This window comes from Notamacropus eugenii, chromosome 2 (assembly GCF_028372415.1).
Source record: "Notamacropus eugenii isolate mMacEug1 chromosome 2, mMacEug1.pri_v2, whole genome shotgun sequence".
Lineage (NCBI taxonomy): Eukaryota > Metazoa > Chordata > Mammalia > Diprotodontia > Macropodidae > Notamacropus > Notamacropus eugenii.
The window spans coordinates 421,871,735-421,891,295 of NC_092873.1; the positions used below are offsets into that span (position 1 = coordinate 421,871,735).

The window sequence follows — 19,561 nt, forward strand, 5'->3', positions numbered from 1 at the left end:
CTTGAACTGAAGGTATTAACATGTCCTATTTCAATTTTGATAGCTATAAAATGGAGCTAATTGGGCTTCTGCCATGCAGTGCTCTAAATCCAGGCACAACTTATGAGTGCATAGGTTCCAGAATATTGGACTGTTGACTTTTTGCCACCATGATCTGATTTGTTTTTCCAGGTTTTGTAAAAGCAGATCCTGTTAGATTAGATATAACCACCTGCTTTTATCCCTTACATGTGGCTTTTTTCTTTTTGCTTCCATCCCTTGTTACATACAATTACCTCAGATAATTATAGATTTGGAATTGAAAAGGTCCTCAAAAGTTCTTCAGTTCTACCCAAACAGAAATCACGAACCCTGTCTACTACAATTGCAAGAAGCAGTCATCCTTCCTCTGTTCAAAGACCATGAGTTAATGAAATCACTCCTGATGTAACCGGTTATACTTTTGGAGTAAATTTTAGGGAAGGTGTAGGTAGAGTTCTTATGACAAACTCTATGGTTTTACTGGATTGGAAACTCAGTGTGGGTGTAACATGGCAGCCTATAAAGCTAATGTAATTTTAAGCTATATTAATAGAGACATAATGCCTGTGCTGATCAAAGTGACAATGGATCGAAGCCTAAACTAATTTGTATTCCAAAGAAGACCTTAAATAAAAATTTGCAAAATGCAAGTGAAAGAAAATAATAAAAATATATCACACATTTTGTCACAATGTCATAGGGTAGAAAGGTGCAGTTTCTTCATTATTCTCTACATATAGTCAGTAATTTCATGTTATTTAACTGAATAATGAGTTTCAAGGTGATTTTTAATATTAAATATGTAGAAGGTTTATTATCTTGGTTTCCTTAAATAGGCAAGATATTGACCATATATTTAAATATTTGAGGTAAATGGAAGAACAGTTTCATAAAGCGTGCTTACTTTGTCATTTGAAGGAAACTTGATCATTTCTACCTTGACATTCCATATCTAGACTTTCTCTGGCCTTCCTACGTCTGACTTATATTGGTTTTAGAAATAATTCATGCAGAACAAACATACCCAATGAATGGTTCCTTGCCCAACTACAGTATCTCTGCACACATTCTATCATTATATTCTTTATGGGAAGATAAATGATTGTCAAGGAAATTATTTTTATAAATTTCTACAAATACTTCTATAGATATCTGTTGAATGAATGAATGAGTGCAGTGAGTTCTGATTTTATATACTTAATTTGTGCTGATTTTATGTACTTCATATACTTATATACTTAAATTGCCTTTTACTAAATTTTCTCCTCTGTACGTAACAATTTGAAGTGATTTTTATTGTTGTTTAATCAACCTATATTTAAATGAAGTGTCAATTATGAACCACTCACTGGGTAAGGCAATACAAAGACAATGGGGAAACAGTCCTCACCCTCATTAAGCTGGTATTCTATTATGGGAGACAAACATACATATGTAAGTAAATATTAAATAGATATAAAGTAATTTGGGGGAGGTAGGACAAGGTGTTAACAGGAAAGGAAGGATCAGAAATTATTTTACATAGAAGGTGTCACTTGAGGTATCTTGCAGGAAACTAGGAGTCCTGAGATGTATAGGTGATGAGGAAGTACATTCCAGGCTTGAGGATAGTCAATGGAAAGGATGTCAGAGAGCCTTGAAACAGATCATCATCTGTTTCAAACCAGTCTTCTGAGTAGATGAAAGGAGTGATACGAAATAAAGCTAGAAAGGCAAATTGGGAACATGTCATGAGGGACTATAAATGCCAAATAGGGGAGTTTACCTGTGATCCTAGTGGAAATAGGGAACCAGTGTCATCCAAGTAGAGGTTACTATAACCCTATATAGGATGGATTTTTTCTTTATTCCCTAACATAGCCATTCAAGGAAAACAAATAAACTTCTGGAGGTACTATATGTCATTATGGACCAACCAGAACACACAGACAACATTGGCACAAAATGGAAAAAACTGAGGTCATGTTATGGGTAACTGAAGAAAAAGTAATTTTTCATCAGAATTATGCAGTGAATAGCCTCGATTCACTACTTCACTTTGAACAATCACAATGGAATCTTGAATGTATAGACTAACCTACATTTAACAAAATTTAACAAACACATGTTGGGTACCTTGATTGAAAGCTCAAGTTTTACGTGTAGGGAATAAAATAAGGATTTATAAAGTGTTTACCATGTGTTAAGTACTGTGGCAGGAACTTTACAACCATTATCTTTCATTATCAGGGAAAAATGTCTTCTTCAACTAAGTATTAATCTTTGGGAGTAGTTAGGGAATAAAGGCTAATGTCTGTGAGCAGTTATACCAGGTGTTTTGGATGAGGATGTCTTAGAAAATGTTATTTCTGCCCTCAAAGAACTTACAATCTAATTAGGTAAATAATTCACACATGTAGTAGTAATTAGATTTTTAAAAAAGGACTGATGTAGTAATCCAAACTTATTTCATAGAGGTATGTTACACCTTTAAGGTGCTTCTCTCCCAAAGTAATAACTCATATTTCTGAAGCAGCTTAAGGATTACAAAGCACACAACAATCCTGTTAGGTCATTAGTGTTATTACTCTTATCTTAATTTTATAGATAAGTAAACTGAGCTTATTAAGTGACATTGAGTGGCAATGGGAAAATGTCAGAGCCAGGATTATAATGTAGGTCTCCTGATTCCAAATACAATTTGCTTTATGTTCAGTTTTCAAAAACTAAGGAAAACGTATTCTGAGTCTTAGTTATAAAATGCTTCAAAAACTTTAACAGTCTTTTAAAATGCTAGTCAGCATCGTCATCACTAAGTCAAACCCTGCTGGTGTCAAGCTGTTGTCCTAGAATATATGCAAACCATAGGATTCCTTGCATTAGTCAAGAGTAAGCCAGGATAGATAACAAACATAAAAAAATACTGCAACAAGTTAAATTGTGTATCTTTAAGGCATTCATTCACTTGAAGTCCATGCCTCTGTACCCCTAAGCTCTGGGGTTATATCTTGGGAGTTCAATCTTGAGAGCTTTTTCAAAATTAATTGGCTGTTTTTGCCCACAACCAATGTTTTCTCTAAAAACCTCCCAATATAGTTTGGATCTCTGTCCCCACAGATCTAGGTAAAAAGGTCCTCAACTCCTGTGCAAACACATAAAGTGACAAGGTACATTTGGTACACATCAGTCTTTATCTCACTCCACAGACAGAATGAAAAGCACAATAAGGACTCAGTAGCCCATAAATCATCATTGCCATTCTCTTTTCAATGAGTTCAACTTTCAACTACAGGGATGTATGTATTCCTCCAGAATTCTTATGGTTTAGACTTCTCTCAGAAAAGAAACTAAATTTGAGGATTACAGGAGAGGCAACTTTCAAACATTTTAATTAATCTCTTCTTCATCAAAAGGACCCACATAAATTTCTAGCCTTCTACTCCTGCCCTAAGGGCTTGAACTCCCTTCTAAAGGGAAACAAACAGTGTGATTAGAAGATGAATATTGTAAAATTACAAATAAGGTGAGTCCCAAAAGAAGATACAAAGAACAAATGTCCTCCAAACTACTTTACAGAGCAGTGGGCAGAGGAGTAGTGGTGGTGGCAATCAACAGGTGTGTAATATCTTCTCAGATTTTTTTAGTGTATAAGTTTTGTTGAATTCTCTTCTTTTAAAAAAATATTTTATGTGTATGTGAGATGACTCTCTGGGAAGGACTTGAGGGAGGGATACAGGGCAAAATTTAGGTTATGTAAAAACAAGATATTATCTCTCTCTGTGTATATGTGTGTATGAATTAAATATACACAGATATACATATATAGAGATAGAGATAGAGATAGAGATAGAGATATATCACACTGTCCTCAGAACAGCTTTCTCTAAGGAGATCTTAGAACTGGAACTAGCAGACAAGTTTGTAAATGTGGTTACACTCTTGGATATATTGGTAAATCTAACAGTTGATTTAAATTTTAAAATTATCATTACTAAAAATTTGTTACTAATAATTGAAATAACATCACAATTATAAAATCAGACTAAATATATTTGCTACTAAGAGATATTTGTTTAACAATGTAAATTGATATATATATGCATTTGTATGTATATATATTATACAAATATGTTTATACTTGAACTGAAAGATATTTTATCCTTTTTAAAGATATATCATTCAGATCCATTTGTCATATGCGAAATATTCATCTTGTGGAATTCTGTGTATCATCTATTAAATTTATATAGCTGATGAGTGAGAGTGCCACTTGACTATATTATTGATAAATTAATATTATTAATAAATAGTATTTTGTATTATCACAATATTTGGATCTTGTATCTTCAAGATTCCATCCATACTTCTGATATTAAGGAAACTTTTCTTTTTCTTTCTTATGTACTTATTATGTGTTATATTATTACATTCCTGTTCATGTCATAGCTTTTCTACTGGAGGGTAAGTTGAATGGGAGCAGAGACTGAGTCGTAATTCCTTTTTGTATATCCTCTTACCTAACTCTTCCTTGCACATAGGAGATCCTTAGTAATCATTTGTTGAATTGAATTGTGTACATCAATGTGATCTGTTTTTCCCCTTGTTTTTTGTTTGTTTATTTCTAGGCCTCTCTGCTTACACTAACTACAGTTTCACACTTACAGCTTGTACATCTGTTGGATGTACTACTAGTCAGCCAACTGGGAGTCGAACACTGCAGGCTTCTCCTCAGGGTAATGAAGCAAAATTTCTATAACTGGGGGAAGGGAGAGTTTACTTATAATGACTTTATACTAACTGTATTAATATTAACTATTTGCTAAGCCATACACATCTTAGGAATTTAAATGCTTGTTAAATTATCGAAAATTGTTAAACAAAAATTTTTATATTCTATTTTTTCAGTCTTTTGTAACCGATTTCATTTATGAAAGTATCCTTATCATTTCCTTGAATCCTTCAGATTTTACGGCCTAGTGTAAGAAAATTAAGTGGAAGACTGACCAAAAGATCAATAGTCATTACGTAGCTAGTTTTTCCACAGAGGTGTATACATTTCAGAGGATCATACATAGATTCAGATGCGTGCAGAACTTTACAGATAATCTCGTTCAACTGCCTTATTTGACAGATCATAAAAGGATAGAGGTGGTAGGTAGACACTTCAGAGACCTTCTAGTCTCATTTTACGGATATGGAAACTGAGACCCAGAGAGGTTGAGACCTGGCCAAGATCACACATGTAGTAGGTTGCAAAGCTAATATTCAAACCCAAGAGCTTTGATTCCAACTAGTACCCTTTCCAACATAAATAACAAAGTCTTACCTTCCTTCCAGGGATATTGTGAGGATCAGATTTGATTATGATTGTACAGCGCTTAGCATAAAGCCTGGCACATAAGTGTGATATAAACATTAGCTGTTATTTTTATACTGTGGTCTCTCTCAGTTTAATAAATTTGATCTATTTGCTGTCCCGTTTCTCCTATCTATAATTTAAATAGAGGGGTTCAGGGAATAAGCAGAAATAAGGTAAGAGGAAAAAAATGGAGAAAGATTGTTTTACAAAAATAGTATTTATGTAACCAATAACTATAACTATATACACATATATATATACATAGAGATGCACACATAAGTATCATGTGTATCTATACGCACATACAAATATGTGTGTTTATATGTGTGTGTATAATTAAAAAAAGAAACAAATGATGAGCCCTTATGGAGAGACAATACATTAAGTTTATAGTGAATTTATATGTCAACTGTAGCCTATAAAGTTAAGAGCATTTTACATGTCTTTTTCTTATAAGTAAACTCCCCTCTTCAGTTAACTGGTATCACAATGGTAGCCCCTGTGAAATCTAGGATGCCTTTTGCTTATTAGAGGTAAATTTCTTAATACTACATAAGTGACAAACCAGTTAATTCGTTAGTCTTCCCTGTCATAGTTGGGGAGCATAATCAGTCATACCTTACCTGTGGGAAAACTGAGGCACATATGACTTACTGAGCAGACAGATATAAATTCTAGAATAAAGTCCTGCACTTTCTGCCCATTATCCTTGTGATGACAGGGATTGTTGTACCTCAGAATATTCAACCTGAACTTCCTACTAGTAAATGGAGAATAAAATGGAAAATTCCACATACTGGGCATATGGCTCCTCCCCAGGATTTCACTAATGGCATTTTCTATATAAAGAATGTTGCATGTCAAAAAGCTGAGTGTTCCTTTGAAAGTAAGAATCCTGCAGTGGATTTTTTTGGAAAGGGGAAGTATCAAATGGATACTTTGATGATAATGGTTAATTTCTGAAGGATCCCTCTACCAATTTTGGCTGGAACTCAAGCCCTGGAAAATGTCAGGATTTCCTGCTTAAATCCAATATAGTTTATTTCCTCAAATCCACACATTTGAATTCTATAAAAACATGAATCTCTTTTCCCACTTATACCAACAAAATTTCTTGAAAGACTACTGATTTTATGACCTAAAAATTTTAGCTTTCAACGATACAGGAAAGCATGAGATGGGAAATGTTGTCCTTGAGTTTTTTTAATACTTTATGTTCTTTCCCTTTAACACAAATAACTACGTAAAAGACACCCCAGTAAACCATCTAGGCATTTTTTTCCCTCCAGAAGAAACATGGATTCAGAATCCCTTTCCCACCAGTGTAAGTGCCATTTGTGAATAACCTCCATGTGAAATAAATGTGAGCTGGATACATAACCTGGGGGCTTTAAAGAGACAAGTTAGCTACACAGTTAAGTGGTGTTGCTTTATCGTAGCATAGTGACTAAAGAGGAATGTCATTTTAAATTACTACCTCTAGTACCGCTAATTATAAGTTACCAATTTTGAAATGAGCCAGACTAAATCTGAAGGCTTAACGTATGTGTGTCCTAAAGGGATAGTGCGTACATTAAGAGAAGAATTCATTCATCATTAGCCTGAGCTTTTCCCACTACTCACCCACTTCTCCCCATTTCTGTGCTAAAACAGTAGTATGATGTAAAATGCCACAGGACTTGAGTTTCTCTGCCCTCTGCAACTTCATTTTCATAGAAAATTAAATACTGCTAAATCAAATATCTTCTGTCACTCAGTAGTGTGAAAAGTGTGAACGGAAGGAATAATAATTATTTTATGACTTCACAGTTCTTTCCTTCGCAAAGTGTTGCTTCACAGTTATGACATGTAACATACAGAAATTGTTTCTTCTAGTATTGACTGTAGGGTAGAAAAATAACAAGATGGCAGGAGGAAATTCTGTGTAGACAGGAGGTAACAACTGAGCAGTTTTAGGTTGTCTCTGAAGTTTAATTTTGCCTACTCAATCATCCCCACGTACAAGGCCATTCCAACCTCAGAAAGAATTGTCACAAGTCCTTGAAAAACACAAAACATAACTTCTGGTTTGAACTGGAAACAAACCAAATTCCTGTGTCATCCTGTACTCTGGTAAAATTTCTAATTTCTATCAGAATGATTTTCTATGTAAACAAGGAATATTGACATATTTTAAATATGACTATGTAGATATACTCCTAAAACTTTGGGGAATAAGAGTCAGAAGTATGACTGAAGGAAACGTATTATGAACTAAATTCTTATATTTTATCTTTGAAGTCAATATTAAGTCATTTCATGTTTGATCAGAGCTGTAATTGATTTGGTGAATAAGGTACAGCTGTTAGGGGAGAAATGAAACCTAGAAATAAGCTGTACCCTGTAAATCATATCCTTTTCTTCCAGAAATTAGTTATCAAATGAACTCAACTTTCAAACTGAACCAGTTTTCCCAAGGGAATGGACTACTCTACGGGCAGTAACTTTGGGTTCTGACCTGAAATATTGGAAAGTGTTTGATTATTCTGAGCTTTCCTGGGCAGAAAATATCTTCCATTTAAAAAAAAAATTAATTTCCCCAATGATTTCCAATGTTATAGAAAATGCAAAATGGATGACAATATGAATATTTCAATGATGATAAAAATGTGCTTTTTTTTTTTGGTCAACAAATAATAATACTGCTGTTGGTTAGGTTATAGCATATATTTCAATATGAAATTTTTATCTCAACAAAAAATGCTATTTTATTATTAATAGGAGTCTGGTCAATACCACGTCACATTATCATCAACTCTACAGCAGTGGAATTATATTGGGATGAGCCAGAAAAGCCTAATGGTATCATTTCTGAATATCAGTTGCGTCGTAATGGAACTATTGTCTTTCTGGGTGGTACAGAAGATCAGAATTTCACAGATGACTCCCTAGAGCCAAATAGCAGGTAAACTCAAGAAAAACCAGCATGAACTATCCAGAAAAAAATTTGTGTATAAGGTAGTTTTTTTGTTTAGTTTTGTTTTATGGAGGGCAAGGAAGGAAAAGGAAAGAAGTATTTATTCCTCTGTAAAATCAGAAAAGTTTTTAATCTTTAACAGAAAAAAAAGTTGAAAAGATCCTTGATAAGTGGACTTCTCATGTGAAGATCCTTATAACAAGAGATCACTTATTGTCAGAGCTTCTAGAATCTGTTAAGAAAATGCAAATGTGTAAATAAATAAGTAGTTAATTATTTGAATCAAATATGTAAATTGATAAAAAAATAAATAACTTTAGCTCTCCCATCCCCACAAACCTAAAATCACCATAAAATGGAGACCAAAATTTGTTGTTTTACTTCAGTCATTTTCTTTGCTTTCTTTTGAACCCCTTCACTATGTGTGAGACAATTATGATGGCCTACTTTTCTAGATTTTAAATTTTAAATCATTCCATTATTCAGTGATAAAATAGCAAAGAATAGGCTGCAACATAGAATTATTTACCAATTAATTTGATCAATGTGGGTATTTTCTCCATATATCTGTAACGTTAATTAGAGTTAAAGATTTTCCCCACCCATTAATAGACCTCAGATACCTTTTGTTAATTTCTAATTACTCCCTGGATCAGTAGGGTCATGATGCCCTCTGGCTCTGAAAAGTGTATGTGTATTCTCAGGTGAGTTTTTGCTTTGGGGCTTACTCTTGGGAAGAAAGTTGGTGTACCAGATGAGATTTTGGGTGGCTGTTAAGGAGCCCCCCACTTTTGAAAACCCAGATGTTGGTGCTTCTCTCTCCGGTAACTATGTATCTATGTACTGGTCAGACAGTTGGATCTGTCTATTGATCTGTGGTGTATGTATTGCTTATGGTCAGACAGTTAGAAACCTCATCTGTTGGTCTTTCCCTGCTTGTATTTTCTTTGTTGGTGAATGTAATTAAAATAAAATGTTGGCCCCTCAAAAGTTGCTTTCCTTATAGAAAAGCATCTAAGAACCTGTACCACAGGCCCTTCTGTGTATGCCAGGGTGCTTGCTGCTACAATACCAGTGTTTGGTTTTTTTATCTGAATTATCCAGAATTACCTGAACTTAAGTATCTAATAATTTGGATCTTCTCTGCCTACTTCTTCCAAATTGGATACTAGCTCCTTGAGGTGAGGGATGGTTCCATTTGTGTTTTTATATTCCCAGTACCTAACACAATAAATGAAAATAAAAGGAAATTCATAAGTGTTTGTTGAATTGAATTGTCCTGACCACACTATTATCATCTCAGGGCCTCCTTCACCCAGTCCACCCTGATATTCCTTGTCAGTCATGCTGACTGAAATATGAAAGGACCAAAGAAAGCAGAAATGGGTAAACAAAGCTCAAGGAAGAATAAACTCTTTGAATATTTCAGTTTCAGTCATAGTGAGTCCAGCTTAGTTGATAACAAACACCTTTTTTTTAACTACTTATTTGATCTAGATCTCTAAATAGCAAAGAGAAGAACTCTAGAGATAACACAAGCCTCCTATGTCTTGTCTTACCACATTTTCCATTCCTTTTTCTTTCTAGTTATGTCTACCAACTGGAAGCCCGCACAGAAGGGGGCAGCAACACTAGTGATGACTATGTTCTACAGACTCCTGAATCAACCCCGAAGGAAATATATGCCCCATATAATGTCACAGTAATTGACCCCTATTCTATATTTGTAGCTTGGAGTCCACCAGGTAACAAAATTAGACTATCTCTCTTATGAAGATATTTCATAAATATTACTAGAAAGAAATTAAGTATGAAGATAAAATCCATTATAAAAGCAGTATTTCATTCTGTTTGGCTGTTTTCTAATTCCCAAGACACAAAATAAGTGATGTCATCAAAAATCAAGATTTTGACATTTTAGGTTCATCAAAAAGAAATTCTTTAATTGTGTTATACCAAATCAGTGATGGTACAAGGTACTGAAGTATTTACTTTTCTCTAAATCCATGTCCCTAAAGGGTGCTTTGTTATACATAAATCATCTGATAAAATCTGTAATAACACTAGATATTCACTTGTATTGGGTCTCTAAAGAAGGGAACTATATTACATAAGTTCCTGTCATTTCATTTCCAGTCATGTAGGTGTGGAAAATCAGATAAGAGAAATAAATATCCACTTAGAATATTTACTTAGGAAGTTTGAGTTGTCTTTAGATAAGATAACTGAATTTTCATGTTGACTGGTATATTTGATAAGTGCATTAACTATTGTATCCAGCCAAGTCTAACATTTGAAAGAGAAATATGTGACTCTTCTCCCAATCTAGAGTTAAAAGGAAATCAAAACAAAATTCCTTTTCTTCCATCAAAATAGTATCCAATTTTCTTTACATGATAGAAAAGGAAGGCATCAATTTGGTCATTTCAGTTACATAAGAAAACAAATCAGTAAAATAATTAATCACACCATTCTTTTGAAAAATATTAAAGGTCATGTAGTCCAACTTTCTCATTTTATAATGGACAGAATTGATGCCAGAGAGGAGAAATGACTTGTCTAAGATCACAAAAATATTAAAAGCACAACCAAGATTCACACCCATGTTTCTGATTGCAAATTAAATATTTTTTTCACATCTATCACTGAAGTAATATGAATATATATATAATTTTTATATATAGTATGCATATATATAAACATATACATATGTATATATGATTTGAGTCCAAATCTGACCTCAAACACTCGCTAATTCTGTGGCACTAAACAAGTTACTTAACTGCTATGTGCCTCAGCTTCCTCAGCTATTAAACAAAAATGCAGAGCATCTGCCTCCCAGGGTTTTTGTGAAGATAAAATAAGATAATATTTGTAAAACATGCAGCACAGTGCAAGACACATAGTGGGTACTTTTCAAAAATGCGTGTTTCCTTTCTTCTGTTAAATACATATAGAACATTTTAACAATAAGTTCACTTAATAAAAAGAAATAATGAGAGAAAAGGAATAATAGGATGATAACAAATAGGAAATAACTTTTGTATTTGAAGGATCTATAAAAGGAAAATGTCTAATAGTGCTGCTCTTAAAAACTGAAAGCAGCGAAATACATTTATACATGAAATGGATTCATACAGCTGGAACTTATAATATTGTTTTACTTTCTACCTACATTTGGCAATAGAAGTATTTTTGAAATCCTTTCTTTTCTTCAGTTCAATTTAAAAAAAAATAAAACCACACCCTAAATTTCTCTTCTGAAAAGTAGTTAATAGAACATCTCATTTTAGTAAGAAAAGCATTTCTTCAATAACAGCAACATTGTACTATAACCCACTTTGATAGTCTTAACTCTTGTCAGCATTTCAGTGATCGAAGACAATTCCAAAAGAGACTCATGACGGAAAAACATCTAGAGAAAGAACTATGGAGTCTGAATGCAGATCAAAGCATACTATGTTCTCTCTCTCTCTCTCTCTCTCTCTCTCTCTCTCTCTCTCTCTCTCTCTCTCTCTGTTCTTTCATTCTCGTGATTTTTTCCCTTTTTTTGTGATTCTTGTATCACAACATGACTAATGTGGAAATACTTTTAAGATGATCATACATATGTAGCCTATATCAGATTGCATGCTGTCTTGGGGATAGGTGAGGGAAGGGAAGGGGTGAAATTTTAGAACTCAAAATCTTATAAAAGTAAATATTGAAAACTAAAAATAAGTAAATTAATAATAAAAAAGAAAACCTTATTCAATTGTAGGAACTGAGAGAAACTTTATTGCATTATTTGAAGCTAGCCTTGTGTGGCTGGGAATGTGGCTGGCTGCTTACAGACCCTTAAGTAAGGACCCAGATCATGCAGACCAGAAACCCAGTTCGATCTAAAGTCTGATGCAAGGATTTTTCTCGCAGTTATACATCTGAAGCAACTCATATGCCTTATCTGAAAAAATGGCCATATATTGATCAATCATTTATTGTTTCCATGTTCCCTTAAAAGATTATAGATGCTTTAGGAGTGGGGCAGCTCTTTTTTCTGAATTCAGGGAATTTGTTTTCCCCTCCCACCTTGGAAAGTCTCTAATCTTTCCTTCATTTAAAAATAAAATTACTCAATATTGTATTATTTCCTTTCAAATTAATTTACCTTAATTGATTAATTATTTTTAATGTATAATGTCTGTCTCCCACTATATTCAGAGTCCAGGCCAAAGTTGAGGAAGGGGGTGGGGGTGGTCCTGGTTTGTTGAGCAATTGGCATGCATTACTTAGTAAATTGATATGCTCAGAAAATTGAAAAAAATAAAAAGAAAATTATTCCCTATTGTTATAAAATGATATTCCCAGTGGATGACTTCTAAAAATATCACTAATGAAGACTTTTAAAGATGTGTCATGTTTTCACAGCTAAAAGCATAAATAAGATTGGGTTTTATTTGTTGTTCTGAATACTCAATGAAGTCAACCTGAAAGCCATATGTGGTCCTTGATCCATAAGATTTAAACCTCTAGTGAAGGATATCAGTGTTTCAAAAACTAGAATTCCTGTCTGTAAAAAAATATCTATTATAACATGCAAGATTTGGTCAACTAAGACCTCTCACTCTCACTTTAACTAGTATGCAGAGGGTTAATATAAAGTTTTTTTTTAATCTATCAGATATCACGGTAAAAAGAGCTTTCACGGACTAGTAAAAGCTCGAGTCTATGTCCATTTGAAAACATTGTTCTCTTAGTCATTATTTCCAGCCATCATACTTTTTTCATGGATAGGGACAATGCATCCTTTCAACAACATCGCTTTTTTCTTCTCTTCTTCCAAAATGTCCTTCACTTCATAATATTTATATTGCCAACCTGTTCTTCTCTTCTTTACTTCTTTGAAACCATGGATTTAAGTTTTTGTCTTCCACTAATTATCTGTGTGGTACAGACCATAAATTCTCCCACTTATTCCCTTTTAACTTTTCTCAAGATTCTAGTCTCTTTTGATCCATGGAGGAGCATACGACTACATTTCTGAGATTTCTGGGGAATCCACAGAATTCTGTATTTCATCAGATGCAGGTTTAATTTTCTTTGTCTTGCAATATTTGTTTAGAGATATTTGCAATATTTTAGGATTTTTCCTTCTAATTTGAGTATCCTCCCTGTTAATTTATCCATTTGTTTTCTATATTTTTAATAGAATTTTCTTCCTCATGAGATCTTTGGTTATTTAGAGCCTTTTTCCCTTATAAATTCCCTTTCTGTTCACTTTCTGACCCCTTTTATGATGTTAGGTTTCCCCTTGGATGCTTTACTTCAAAGATATCTCAGTCTCTTCTTACATTGGGAATTTACTTTTCACTGGCTTTGGACTTCTATTTGCAGTAGCTCCTAGGGGAACAGGATTGGCCGCAGCTGTAATCCATTCCCCTTTCCTTCAAGTCCAGCACAGTCCTGCACACTGTTCCCTCCATCTTTTAGTAGTCTGACTGAGCCCATGTCTCATGTTTTTTTTTTTTTCAGGCTATATGAAGGGTAGAGTGGTTGTTCAGAATAGAGTTCTTGGTCCCTTAAGTTCTCTACCTTAGTAGCTACACCAGACAGAATGGAAGTTTACCCTCATGTACTCCTTCACATGTAATTGGACATGAATTGAAGTCCAGTGCTTGTTTCAGTAAGAATCTGAAGAAAGGACAGGAGCAGTAGTATGTCAGAACAGACTGCAGCATAATCCAGTGGTTTGGTTTTTGTTTGTGCGCCCCATTGGAGTGTTGAACTGTTGGGGAAAGTGCTGAGTGAGTGAGTTAAAGATTAATATTCTCCACTATTAATTCATAAGGCTGTTACTTTTTAAAGGTGGTTTTTATAGCTCCCATTTTAGCTCTTATACGTTAACTAGGATTGAATTGAAAAGTGTTTCTACTTAGTTAAGGTATCAGACCTTGGATGGGGTAGTTTCAAGTCCTCTGGGGTGAGGAGGTTAACTATAACACAAAGTAAAGGGAAAGTGTGATCCTTTCCTGGAGGGTTCTCTTTCCTTGGATCCTCCACTCTGTGATGCTTGTGGAACCAGTGACTCTCCTCAATACCTCCCTTCTCTGCTACAGTCCATTTTTCCCTTTACCTCTCAGAGGTAGGCCAGAAATGTAATGCTTTCTCTAACCTTGAAAATTCAGATTCTCAGAATTCTCTTTACAGTTTTGAGATAACTTTTTCCTTTTATCCAAATTGCTTATGAATGAACCTATGCTCTCACACAAAATGGCTTTGATTGATTCAAGAAGGTATACAGGTCCTATTCACACTGAGTTCTGATTGATTCAGTCAAAAGGGGTTCTTGCCAAATTAAGGAATCAGAACTTAAACAGGATGGTTCCAACCTTACCCTTACTTCTTTTTGGACTTATTATTTCCTATAGAAAAAGCCACAATGTTTATACCTGTGGCACATAATTTCTCTTTGGGGAGTTTTTTTGAGAGTTGGGGGCCAGAGAAAATCCTTGGTTTTTCATTTTGGTTGTCACATGGTCCACAAGTTCACTTTGGTGGGTTTTATTCTCTACCATTTAGTAATGTTTTGATTCTCACTGTTCTTAACATAATTTAGCTGCTTGCTATCATATTAGGTTAATAAGTTTTCAAAAATCTCCTTTAAAATCTCTAATATTATTCACTTTTTCTGAGTTCAATAAATATCTCCTTAAAATATTTTGTATAAGACTTACATTGATAAAGGGCCATCTTGGAGTGACATAAATTTATAAAGAAAAATATACAATTGTTACTGATTTTTAATACTTTCTCAACTCTTAACCACTTCTGGCTCAGTAGTCCATATTTCATTCAAGTTCAAGATAGTGAAATTTGAGAAAATGCTTTAAACAGACTCTCTCCATTTAACCAATGGTTAATAAATCTATAATACCCAGAGCTGTCAGTCTTTTAGTTTTGAGAAGCACAAAATCCATTATCGAAACTCTGTAATATATGAAAAGATTAAAATCTTAAATTAAAGTATCTTTTTTCTGCTGCCTAGAAGGATTTTGAACTGGAGTAAACAGGTAGATGGGTTTGACTTGTGTATAATCTACAGCTGATATTTATTGGAAAGCCCCTCATATTGTGTGTTGATTTAGATTTTAAAATTTTTCTAGTTCTGAATATTCAAGAACAGTAGAAATATGAATATTTTTTAAATGAAAATTCAATTAGATTACAAATGTAGGTTTCATCCCCCTATTCAAAGGCTTTCCATGTATTCATTTTTCCTCCTATTTCAAAATAATTACTACCTTCTCTGTAACGAAATAAATCAAACCACTTGGAATTTCATAGCTAGAATGCTAATTAAATTAATAAGATTTTCATGTTTCAGTCAACATTTGGTCATCATGACTGAAACAGTTTGGCCTAGTGAAGGGTATTGGACTTTGAGTTTAAACAAACAAGACCCACCTATAGTCATTAGTTGTAGAAATTCAGGCAAGGGAATTAACCTCCCTTAGCCTCAGTTATATCTTCTATAAAAGGGGAATAATATAATTGCATTACCAACTTGATACATTTCATACTTCATAAACTTATTTGCACCATAAATTGTAATGTGCTATATAAATGTGAGCTATTATGACTGTCCTTTAAATCATGGTTATGTATAGGCAACAGCCAAATAGTCAATTAATTCAGTGAAAACGGTGAACCAGATTGTCTTGCACCATAAAGATACAATCAGCCAATTGAGTAACTTAGTTTTCAGTTTTCACCTGATGGTTTTGTCATTGGATTGATACAGGATTAGCACAATGGGGAGGATGGGAGGATGTGTTGTGGAAACTATTGGTGAGTATAGGGTATGTCCTATTAGGAATCATCTAATGACATGCAAGACTAAACATCAACAGTAGTTTTTCCAATGGAGCACCTATATGTAATCACACCAGCTCAGATTCTAACAACTCTATTCAGCTAGTCAATAGGCATTTATTAAGCATTGATGTGCCAGACACTCTACCAAGTTGTGGAGAAACAAAGACAGGCAAGAAAAACCGTCCTGGTCTTTAGGAAACTGACATTAAGTGTGGGAGACAAGACTTTAACAACCAGATAGAGATAAAATATATGCGGAATAGATGGAAGATACTTTGAAGGAGTCAAGTATATGTGGGAACCAACATAGGTTTCCTGCAGTAGGTAGGATTTGAGCAAGGTGTTGAAGGAAGTCAGGGAAACTTCAGTGGCAGAGGTGTAGGAGTAGAGCTTTCAGGCAAGGTAGACAGACAATAAAGGCATGGAGATGAAAGATGGAGCATTGTATTTGAGGAACTGCAGAAGTGGGCCAGTGATGCTGCAAAGGAGTGTTTAAAGGAGAGTAAAGTATAAAAAAACTGAAAAGAAAGAGCCAAGTTATGAAGATCTTTAAAAGCCAAACAAAAGTGTCTGCATTTGATCTGAATATAATAGGGAGCCACTGAGTAGATGAGTGGTATGATCAATCTTCACTAAGGAAAATTACTTTGGCAATTAAATGAAGAATGAATTGGAGTGAGGACATATTTGATACAGGGAGATGAATTAAAAGAATCATAGGCCTTATTCTTATTAAGTCTCTCTTTAGGAAAAATAATGAAACTCCTGGAGTATAACATTGCAGTATATAAAGCTCACTCTTGTGCCACCCTGGAATGGGAAAAAATTTCTTCTCCCTTCAGGTTAACTTCTCTTTTCTCAATTTTTCATACAGAGACTTGGCTGCAATCAGTTAATATACTTTAATAGCATTATAAAATACCATAAAAACATGTTGTGGTAAAATAAGGTAAAGCATGCTATGATGTGAAGGAAGGTAAAGGGGCCAGGTTATGTAAGAGATTAGGTTTTTTTCTCTTTTCCCCACACTTCACACTGGCAGAAAGGAGAATGAGAAGAAAAGAGTATGGACTAGAACTTTCTCAGGAAATGCTATGGAGGATGGGAGTTGGGAAGAAAATGAGCAATGGATTTTAATTATATACACCACTGTAGCTACTGGTTCCTCATCAGTTCTTGACCGCTATAGTCTTGGTTAGCGTTTTGCTTCCAGCCTTGGTTTTAATTTTATCATTCTCTGCTTTCAGTGGGAAGAGGGCCAGTGCACTCATCCAAAGTTCTCTCCCAGACTTGGAAGGAGAGACATGGAGGGGCACAGGTAAACTTCCTTCTTTGAATGGTGTTGATTGAGGTGACTGAAAATAACTTCGTTGCAAAAATGGATTAGTGGGACTGGATAAAAGTTATGATTATGGCTTTAGATGCTTGACAGTGGCACAAGAATTTCTAGCAATGTATTTTATGTACATGGTTTTTCTTTGTAAGGAAATTCCTTCAAGGTCAACAAGCCCCAGAAACTTAGAGAGCTTTGGAGAGTAAATATCTGCATTCCAATACAACAAAATGTTCATGGCAATGGATCAGTGGGATGAATGGTTAGATGACAATTTAATTAAGACTAACAAGTACTTAGCACCCAGGATCTGAATATCAAAGTTTGGCCACTCTCTCATTCTAACTCCTCCCTTTATAACCTTCCTACAACTCCCAAATTCTAAGGTTAAATAGATATCTTTAAAATTAGAGTCCAGATGGCAAGGGAATAGATTTGAGTTTTTTTATGGAAAGATAAGATCTTGTTGCTCATCAAAAACATTAGTACTACTACTAATAACAGCAACAACTATGCAAAATCAAACCAATCTTCCATGACTTAATTGGGGATTTGCAGGTTGGGGAAAAGGCAGAGGAAGAGAATGCCTCAGTTGCTCTGAGACTGCTATAGTAATTGTAAAGGTCTAAAACTCTAAAGTGCTGGAGCATTTAGCTTTGGTGAAATCACCGTCCAACACTTTGGTGGGCTATGTGAACTGTTCCAAAGAATTAAAGAAATTGAGGAAGTGGCCTAAAGCTGTCTAGCCCTATTCAAAATTATCTTGAGAATCAACTTGACAGTAAGAATAACAGGACAATTTAGCACATCTTTGTTCTCTGTTATTATATAGCTGGATCGTTCAGTAGAAGATCTGAGTGCCATATACCCCAATTAAAGGCAAAAAACCAAAAAAAAAGTGAAAAGGGAATCTGGAAAACGGAAGCATAGTAGAAAGTCTAGATTCCTTTAATCAACAACTGCACGATAAAGCCAAGGTTAAAAGCCACACTACAGAATGAGTTACAGCAGAGGAAAGAACAATATAAAATGTCAACATCAATCAAAAAGTTTGTAACAAGGATTTGAAATGGAAAGAAATCAGAGGATGGATCAAAGCACCATAGGAGAAGGGGGACATTTTCTGATCATCTGCATAAATGGAGTCCACGAAACCTGAAGATCTGAAAGTGTAATCGCAAGTCGCTTTATAGATGACATCTGCATGAACTCAATGAAAAATACATCCACAAAGACTCTTCAGACCAAAGACTCATTTAAATTTGTCACAAACTGGTTATAAACAAAAGAAGCAAGTCAAATACACATAGAAAGCCTGCACATTATTAATAAAATTAACAACAGAACAATTGTCATTGATGTGAATCTGAAAGGACCTCAGAGGCCATCTAACTAAATCATCTCATTTTACAGAAGAAGAAACTAAGACCAGTTTAGCAATCTGAAAGAAATAAAATTTGACCTACCAAAGATTGGATTTGAGCTATGGAAATATTTGCATTAAATTGAACATATAACCATCTTTCAATACCTGTACCCTACACACACATACACACACACACACACACACAGAGATATATATATATATCTGTGTGTGAGATATATATATATATATATCTGTGTGTGTATATATATATATATACATATATATACATATATATATATCTGTGTGTGTATATATATTATATATATATACATATATATACATATATATAAATAGATCAATAGACAGATAGATAAATAGATAGATAGTTTCCTGTTTTGGATTGTCCCCACTCTGATTCTTTATTGCTCCCAAAGTTGCCCAACTTTGTATTTTGGCCTACTTATGATCCTTATTCTCAAATAACCAAGATCATATAGAATGAATAATAAAGGCTTTTGCTAGCCCAATTGCTATTTTAGCTTATCCGTGGGAATATATACCACCTATAAGTTTCAAGTCTGGACTCCCATATTACTTTGAAATTAAGTAAAGAACTTAAGGATTTTACCTTCAGTGGAATGAAATAACTGAAAATGAAGAAACAGGTGGGGTGCCACTTAAATATAGGATTGC

At 34.2% G+C, this 19,561-nt stretch overlaps 1 protein-coding gene across 1 annotated transcript in view; it reads left to right on the top strand.

Moving 5' to 3' along the window:
* The window catches only part of USH2A (usherin), a 990,439-nt gene that overhangs the window by 794,156 nt on the left and 176,722 nt on the right, over window positions 1-19,561 (top strand). The window contains exons 55-57 of the mRNA XM_072647832.1: window positions 4,626-4,733; window positions 8,120-8,303; window positions 9,903-10,060. Coding sequence (XP_072503933.1) covers window positions 4,626-4,733; window positions 8,120-8,303; window positions 9,903-10,060 — 450 coding nt within the window. The remainder of the gene's footprint in view (window positions 1-4,625; window positions 4,734-8,119; window positions 8,304-9,902; window positions 10,061-19,561) is intronic.